At 41.8% G+C, this 9,260-nt stretch overlaps 1 protein-coding gene across 1 annotated transcript; it reads left to right on the top strand.

Moving 5' to 3' along the window:
• Positions 1–5,674: 5,674 nt before the first annotated feature.
• LOC116209882 (BAHD acyltransferase At5g47980-like) lies at positions 5,675–7,206 on the top strand. The gene has a single exon (XM_031543629.1). The coding sequence runs from the start codon at positions 5,769–5,771 to the stop codon at positions 7,062–7,064; it is 1,296 nt and encodes a 431-aa protein (XP_031399489.1). The 5' UTR covers positions 5,675–5,768; the 3' UTR covers positions 7,065–7,206.
• Positions 7,207–9,260: the final 2,054 nt, after the last annotated feature.

The following is a 9,260-nucleotide window of genomic DNA, read 5'->3' as shown; positions in this document are numbered from 1 at the left end:
CACTTTTCCACCCCCCCAACACTGATTGTTTTTAGTTGAATGGTTTTACGATTCAGATCAGACAAGGTCGGGGAAAGTGGCAGGTAAAGTAAGAACAAGTTGTAGCGGCGAGGCGAATGTTAGAACTTTCCTATACTTATACTTCGCGTCTGGGTCTTAGGAAAGTTCGGGAATCTTGGTGTCTCGAGGTGAAGCTTCTACTTACTTATACCTGGAATTCCTAACTCTGCTGAAGGTTAGGAATCAATTGCAACACAATGGGGAGGAGCGGGCATAGGGCTTGTGTTGGGCCTGAAGACAAAGGGGATGGCTTTAAGCGAGTAGGCAAGGTATAGAAAGTAACCCGCTAATCTAAGTTCCTGTCCCCCTGTACATAAACCTTGGAGCACCTTGCCCCGCTGGGAAGGTGCCAGGCAAGGGATAAAAAAGAAAAAGTGACCAGGTGATAAGCCGAGTAGACTTAGCTGCAAGACAAGTTCTTTCATTCGCTGAATCCATAGAATAATAGCACTCTGACCACGCATAGCGTAAGCATCTCTCTCCTTCCCTTTCTTTACCTTCAAGCCATGTCTTACACTAAGACCTATCTGTTTTGACCCCCGCTTCACTGAACTTGCTCTCATCCTTTGATTTGACTTCGATCCCTGAAAATGCTCTTAACTCAACCTAAGTAATGAGATTCCTATCATTCCCTCCAGGAACTTTCGCTAGAATCATGAAAGTGCTAGAGTCAAGTAAGGCAATAAAGCACAGACATGGCATGCGGAGAATAGGTTTGAACAGATGATTCTATAAGACCTTATTATGTAACAGCTCTTTCGTGCTTTAGCAAATAGAGAGCAAGGTTACAGGCAAACCTTAGATAGCCACAGGGGAGAAGGAAGGCTAGCTTTCTTTCTAGCTTCCAAGAAGGCTAGCAGCTTCTCCAGTCCAGGATTTGGCAGTCGAGACACATATATTTATTTCATGTTGAAAGAGAGGAAAGAATGCAAGCAAGGAAGCTAGCCTATTTCATTGATAAAAGAACTGTCTCTCTACTTCAAACTTGACTCCTTTACTTAGATAAGGTAACTATATGATTAAGGCCAAGGAAAGCTGTCCAATCTGTCTAACTAATCCTCTAGTTGAAGAGTGAAAAATAGGACGGGAAAGAGGATAGTTCCAGGTACGCTTGGGACTGGATTGAATCCCACCTTCTATAAATTAATGGAATAAGATTAATAGAATAAGAAGGCTCTTTGCTCTAATTTTTTGAAACTTAAACTTTTTATTTCATTTTATTATAATGAAGAGGACGACAGACCCAGGCGGGTTGGTCTTCTGCTGCTATACTGATTCCGAGCTCTATCTCCGGGTCGTCCGCGCACCGGTCCCCATCTTTCCTACGCAAGGGTCGATGTAATAGAGGGTTTTCTTTCTCTTCCACTGAAGAAAGAATCCTCGTTTTTCAAAGTCAAAGAGTTGAGATAGCTAAAAGAAAAAAGAAAAAGAAAAAAAAAGAGGCTCGCTGGAATGCTTGAAAGCGGCTTGGCACACTGAACCGAGAACGTCCTACTGCTTTGGCTGGCTTCCGACTGTCTTACCCAGAATGGCTTGAATGAGACCGCAAGCGGGCTACCAACCCTTTGCCCCCTTGCTTCCTTGGCTCACTGCTTTCTTGGGTGATTTTTCCTTCTATTTCTACTCCTCTTCTCTTACGAAAGAGCGGATTCAATAGGAGCTAGAAGAAGGAATGATTAATTATTAGACCGAGACTGGAATGAGAATAAGGGACTGAGACAACTCGGCTTGGGAAGAAAAGAGATTAGTTGAATGCCCATTCGCTAACATCTTCATCCGGAAGAGTTTGTTCCGTGGCAAAGATCCTCTTCTGTGAAAATGGCTTGCGTTCCTATAGGGCAATAGCCATTTCTCATGGAATTGGTGTAGGAAGAGTTTAAATGCTTTATCGTCCTCTAGTCATCCGCTCTTTGTTCTTCCTTATGTATTCACTCTTGTCTCTGAATAGGTTTTTTGAGGAGCTTTTTACCTTTCCCTAGGATCAAAATAAGGACACAAGTCACTTGAATAAAGACTTTATTCTTTTTTGCTGTAATGTAGTTACCGTATTGGAGTGCAGGATTGAAAGATTTCTAAAGGAGCAATTTAAAAGCGGAAGTAGATCCGACTAGCCCTCTTGAACCAGGAAGGGGGTTTTTTCAAGGTCTCAATGGGAAAGATTTTTTTTGTCTACTTAAGGGACGAAGAAACAGACTTGATAGAGGCTGGGATGGAATGAGGTATCTGAAAACTAAAAGTAAGGTCTATGGAAAGGTTATCTCTTGATGATACTATGGAAAAGAAGTTAGTAAGCTTTTTATTTGATTGGTATGGATTGCGCCGCATCGGGCTAGCTCATCATCCAATAATTAATACTGACAAGCCCTGCTGGGAAAATTATTAGAGATACTATAAGTGTAACCGTTAAATATTGTGTGACGGATCTGATTAATTGAGGATACACCCGAATAATCGCTTGATCGCACCACTTGATAGGAGTTTTTATTTGTTTGGCAAGTTAATTTATTGGATGGATTTGTAATATTGTCCCAAGTGGGCTTCGATTTTTTTAATTAGATGCGATTGATCAGATCATACACGGGCATGCTTCGAAGGGTTCGATGCTCTTGGGACCAAAAATGTATATTGGTACCATCTCCATGTCCAATCCAATCCAACAGCCCTTTTGAAGATTCATATCATGAGCTGGAATCCATTGGGTTTTTAATTGCTCGGCCCCGAAATCTTCGACGGAGTAAAACGAGACGATGAGAATGAACAGGGGAGGGGCGAGTTGGTCCAAGAGGGATAGCTTGAAGTTCCTGAGTTGTTCAGGAGTTGGACGAGATGGCCAGATAGTCGACCTCAACCTTCATTGTTGGTTCATTACAGTTGAAAGCTCGATGGTGAAGTGACCTGCTGTGTTCACGTTCACATAGTTTTATAAACCGATGTTTGGGTCTAATGATGCGGCAGAATACCTGGCAAGTAGGTATCTGGAGAAAAATAGGTTTTGACGACCCTATTTCGAAGGAAACGGCATCCGGAGCAAAACTCACCACTTTGCTGTGATTTTTGGATATTTAAGGCAAATTTCATCGTTTATGGCCTCAAACGGGCATTTTATCGTTTTTGGGTGTTTTGGAAATTTTAGGAAAGTTTATTTCTTTTTGTGCAATTTAGGTTTTCTTAATTCCTATTTAAGCTTTGTAAGCCCTATGGCTAAAACAGTTGTTTTTGGATTATCAATAAAAATTGGAGCTTTCGTGCTTTTTGCCCAATTCTCGGATTTGTTCGAGTTGGATGCCAATTACCTAGGTATTCGAAGAATCAATAGGGGATTGAATGTCGTAATTCCGGTATTCGTGCGCGAATCAACGGGTCTGTGACAGGTTACTTTCTTGATCGCTGCGTCAGTCTAAGATGTTACAAGTTTGGGAACTTGCCCGACTGGGGACTAAAAACAAGCACGGGGATTGCTAAATTGTTAGTATTCTCTCCATGACAGCTTGCAGTTATTTAGATCTGCAAAAACAAAGTAAAGTCTGGACTCTGTATGTAACCCAAAACAAAAGGTCTGGACTCTGTAGCATATCTAAGGGGACGGACAATCGAGCACTGTCATAGTCAGCAGTGTTCCGACACGAGTAGATAGCGAAGCGAATCATTTCTTGGAATTCAATTCATTTGTTCTTGAACCTGAAAATCAGAGGAAAGGGGACCGAGATAAAGTAAACAAGGGATCATTCGAATTTGGGTGGACTGGAATTATTCGAACAAGACCAGGAGCTTCTTTCATTTGCTTATCCAAACCCGAGCATACTTGCCGGCAGCAATTTACGATAATAGTGTGAAGCTCATCGAATTGTGTTGTTCTGGGAATAAACTTTTACTCATCGAATCATGGTGTTCTGCGAATTTTGAAATCCAAAGATGCATTAGCATTTGCTGTCAGCCGTTCCTGGAAATTTCCCGTTGGTGATAATAGTATATGTTCGTTTCATCTTAAAATTAAATGTTTAAAGAAATAAGTGCTTATTCATTAGGTTGATTTTGGTTGATGAATAAAGTGCTAAAAATTTGAAATTATTTGGAATGTTACTTTTTTTTTGGTAAGTTAACGGGCCAAAGCCCTGCAAGAAATTAAACCGAACACACACGGGGAATAACAACCCCCACAATATCGCCTAACAACAAATTACCTAAGCCATTAGAAACAGAATTTAAAACATGATGTAATTGGCATGGAAGAGAGACCACTCATCGAGCAAGGCAATTGGCACTTGAGTTTTCTTCTCGCAAGACATGATGTAACGAGACCTCCCAATCTTGATCAAGCAAACAACGAATATCATCCGCCAGCTTTCGCAAGAAGGAGAACATTTCATCCTGCCAATAATGATATTCCGAGCTACCAAGGAGTCCTCAAGAATGAGTATTCTGCATCCCAACTCCCATGCATGTTTGAGCCCCGCATTCTCGTCACGGATGATTCTACCCACTCCAGCTAAACCTGGATTCCCACAAGACGCTCCATTGGTATTTAATTTAAGGAAACCCGCCGGGGGTTTAGTCTATTGCACATACTGCCAGGAACGCAAAGGAGCTGACGCATCAGAATGGAGGCGCGTCAAAGAGAAGCTTCTGTAAGTCTCGATTACATGAGATGCTGCATTGTAAGGTCGATTGAAACCAGGAAGATTTCCTTATTTCTACATTTCCACGTAAGCCAACACTCAACCCCAAAGATGATCGACCAGTCTAAGGAATCAAAATTTAAGATATTGAGGTTGACCTCGTAGATTGCAGAATAACCATTCCCGAAGGAGCTTCTCCCAACTTAATCGGACATAGACACAGTCTCGAAGCACATGAAGCATAGATTCACTTTTTGCATTACACCGATGACAAAGAGGTGTAGAAGTAAGACAACATTCACACGATACTCATTAGTGAGGAGATGATCGTGACCAACAAGCCAGAGGAATTGACCGATGCATTGCGGACCAGGCCATGACCAAATAACCTTCCATAGCGGATCAAGCGTCGTTGAGAGGAATCAGCACTTAAATCATATGCCGGAAGAAACTACATAGTCACCTGACAGAGAAAAGTCTCCAAAAAATGGTATCGCAACCAGCAGCAGAAGGAGGAGGAATAACACCCGCAATACGGAGTAGAATTGGACTGTCAAGAAGAGGACCAAACTGAGCCCATAACCAGCTACTATCAACAGAAACGAAAGAGCTCACCACCCGATCGCGAGAATCAGCAGGGATGTTCGGCACAGAATTCATAAGAGGATGGAATGTTATTTCACTTGATTGTTCAGTAGTTTACTAATTTTCAATTTTGACCCCAGACCTTGATTTTCATTTTCGGTGTACAAGTCTAAGCCGAGGCCTCTATACCTTGATTGTTTTTTTATTTGTTATTACAAAAATAAAAAGTTGACATTTTGTAAGCATACTGGGCCAGGGACCATCTAATCTATCACCTTCGGCTCTCTGCTTTTGCAAAGGAGGAAGATATGTAATTGGTCCAGTTTGCTATTTTGTTTGTTTCTCGAGAATTATTAGTTTACTTACAAGCAAATTCTGTGATATTTTCTATGTCAAAAAGTGTCTGCTAATTGTCAATTTTGGCGTCGGAACCTTCAGGCGGCTTCACATTTATCTAAGGGAACCGTTCTTGAACTCACCGCTGGGGAGGACAAGGAAGGGAAGGAAATGGAGGTGAAAGTTCAGATCGTCAGGAGAGAAACCATCAAACCGTCTTCTCCTACGCCGGCTGAGCTCAGAAGCTTCAAGCTCTCGCTCTTCGATCAGCTCAACCCGAATCTTTACACTCCTCTGCTCCTCTACTATGCGGACTGTCGCAATCTTGACCAGACGACCGGGAGGCTGAAGTCTTCCCTGTCCAAAACTCTCATCCACTTCTACCCTCTTGCAGGGAGGATCACGAACAACTTGTCGATCGAATGCAATGACGAGGGGGCTGAGTTCATAGAGGCTGAGGTTGGGTGCTGCCTCTCCGACATCCTTACACGACCTGATGCGACGGTCCTCGAGAGGTTTCTTCCGGTTCAAATTTATCACTCGAATGCTCGGGATGCGCCCCTGCTCCTCGTGCAGGCAAACTTCTTCAAGTGCGGAGGGCTCGTGATCGGGGCTTGCGTTTCGCACAAGCTCACTGACGCGGCCACCCTGAGCACTTTCATCAATGCCTGGGCTGGAGAAGCTCGGGGGTCGAGGGAGATCGTCCTTCCCGAGTATCGTCTCTCGTCAATGTTCCCGCCAGTGGACTACTTGAGTTCACTACCCACAGTAGATATGCCAAGAACGAAGTGCATCACGGGGCGGTTTGTCATCCAATCCTCAAGGATTGCCGCCCTTAAAGCCCGAGCCGCCAGTGATGACGTCCCACGGCCCACTGCTGTAGAAGCTGTGACGGCCCTTGTATGGAAATCTGCTGCCACGGCTTCATGGAAGAACTCCGACCTCAGGTCAGGTCCAAAACAGACTGTCCTGGCACAAATGGTGAACTTGCGGAAACGCGTCTATCCGCCACTGCCAAACAACTCTGCGGGGAACATGGTGACATACTTCAAAGCGAAAACGGAAGAGACCGAGCTGAAGCTGCAAGCATTAGTATTTCATCTGCGGAATGGAATCCGGGAGCGCCAGCAGCAGTATATCGAACAACTTCTAGGGGAACATGGGGTCCCTGCAACATTGGAAACCGCAAGAGATTACGGGGTGCTGCTGGCAAATGAACGGGTAAACTTCTACAGCTGCAGCAGCTGGTGCAAGTTCCCGCTGTACACGGCGGACTTCGGTTGGGGGAAGCCCACCTGGGCGAGCGTCGCGAATGCGGAGTTCAAGAACATTATCGTGCTGATGAACACTCCGGACGGGGAGGGGATCGAGGTCTGGTTGACCCTGAGCGAGGCGGACATGGCCTTGTGTGGGCATGATGAAGAGTTGCTTGAATTCGCATCCGTGAATCCGAGCGCTGAATACTGATGCATTGCTGTGCGAGCCTCGTAACTCCATAGTTGAAGGTTAAGCACAGTTTTACATACTAAGGCTTGGTTTGAGAGTGGTGTTACCTATGAAAAAGTATTGAAATAAAATTACTGAAAATTAAGTGCTGATTTTAGAATAAGTTAAGTGCTTGTATGAAACTAATTTAAAACTACTGAAAGTAATAAAAGATAATTATTAATACTTGAAACATAATAAGTAGAAACAGATTTCATAAGCACTTATTAATTTGTTTGAGCAAATCACGTTTGCAACAGCAATTTCGACCAAAATCGTGATTTAAAAAACTCTCACTAAATACCAAATATACTTAAAATTATTTGAAAAAGTGACTATAAAATCTCCCACCTCACTTCCGAATGAACTCTAAGTAAATAAAAAACAGAGTTGATTTACTTTTGATTTCTGAGAATAAAGAGGAAACAATTAGTTCTTTTCCGATCATCCATAGGAATCGTGCGTGCCATAACTCCATTATAGTATCGGCTTTTGCCATGCCAACATATTCTTCTAGTTCTTGCTGAGACTAATTACCGCTCGAGGGTGCCGAAATACTTTCAATGAATTTACTAAATGATCTGTTTAATAAGAAATTCCACAATATCATAATTTTCGCCAAAAGGAAAAGGAGAGATGTCCATGTAGTAAGCACCATATGTAGTCGGGAAACGAGGTTTAATGCAACAATATCATTCTCGATCTCAAAGTAAGAGGTCATGTACTCACGTGTTCGATTCCCACTTTTGGGATGCCGTGGTCCTTTATTTCTCCTCCAGTATCCATGAAATTCATCTTGATTTCGACCATTTACATGTCGGGAGAAAGGTACGTTAAGTGTGGAAGAAACTCGAATGTGATTAAACTTGTCTTCGGACAGCTGCCTAAAGTGAAATGCTAATGCATAATTTTTTTTCCCTAATTAATAGCAAACAATTTTGAAAACTCGCGTCTCTATACAAGCTCTTTGTATTCTCAAAGGGGAAAATGGTATATCTCTTTTAGGGGTGTAAATGAGATAATATTATTGGTAAACAGTTCTAGCTCGGCTCTCTCTCATGCAGCTCGAACCCAGGATCGACTCGATCTCACCAATTAAACGAACCGAGCTGAGCTCAATGATATTCACGTGGGCCTAAATAAACTTTTTTATTTTATTTAATTATATATATGTATATGTATCTATAGATTGTGTATATATATACATTCTAGTTTTGGGCCTTTGCTGGCTTAAACTTGCGTCAGTAGGGGATGCGAGTCCAAAAAGATATCCCTCTGCCCAAACGACCTTCAATGAGCCGAGCCCGAGCTTATTTTTCCAATCCAACGAGTCGAACTTGAGCTTGGTAGTTTAGGCTCGAGCCCAAGCCTAAGCTTACAAGTTAGCAGATGAGCCCGAGCTTGAGCCTGCTATTTTTGGGTTCGGTCCGGCTCGTTTATATTCTTAATCTCTTTATTAATTATTAGAATCTTTATTTAGGAAATTAAATAACGGCCACTTTGACGAAATTAACGCCGTTATGTCCATGTTGGCAGCTCGGTGAAGGGCAGTGACGGAAATGACCATTGCCGCCACATTTACAAATGTGTTAGGACTTGATTTCCCGAAATTAAACTTTTAGGACTTAATATTAAAAAATGACAAACTTTTAGGACCACTAGTGTAATTTTTCCGATACAAATCTAATATTTAGGAAATAAATAATATGTGGAATAAAATATCATTTTGTATATTAGGTAGTTATCATTTAGAATATTTATTATTTGATTTGGGTTTGCTTAAATGTTTTTAAGTTATTCGTTTTTCTATCTTATTGGCTAGTTGAACCTATAAATAGGAAGTTGCTCTATGTAATTCCTTGAGTTGTCTATGAATAAAATTGTGCTCTTTCGTGATTTTGACTTATGGCTAATCACGTTTTTTTTTGTATGCATCTCAATGCTCCTCCTATATTAAATTTCTTCACTCCCCTTATAATGAAAACTAGAAAAAGAAAAATAGTGCATTATTTTTTCTTTTGTGTGAAAATCATTTTTTTTTTGTTGCAAGACCTTTGACTTCTCCAAGAGACCGAATTGGATACTAAGTTAGTGTGTTTCAACTTAATTTTGAAGTACTGAAAATTAAGTGCTGAATTTTTAAGTGCTTAGTGAAATAAGTGCTTATTCAACTAAGTT

This window comes from Punica granatum, chromosome 6 (genome assembly GCF_007655135.1).
Source record: "Punica granatum isolate Tunisia-2019 chromosome 6, ASM765513v2, whole genome shotgun sequence".
Taxonomy (NCBI): Eukaryota; Viridiplantae; Streptophyta; class Magnoliopsida; order Myrtales; family Lythraceae; genus Punica; species Punica granatum.
This window is presented reverse-complemented; position numbering and strand designations above follow the sequence as displayed.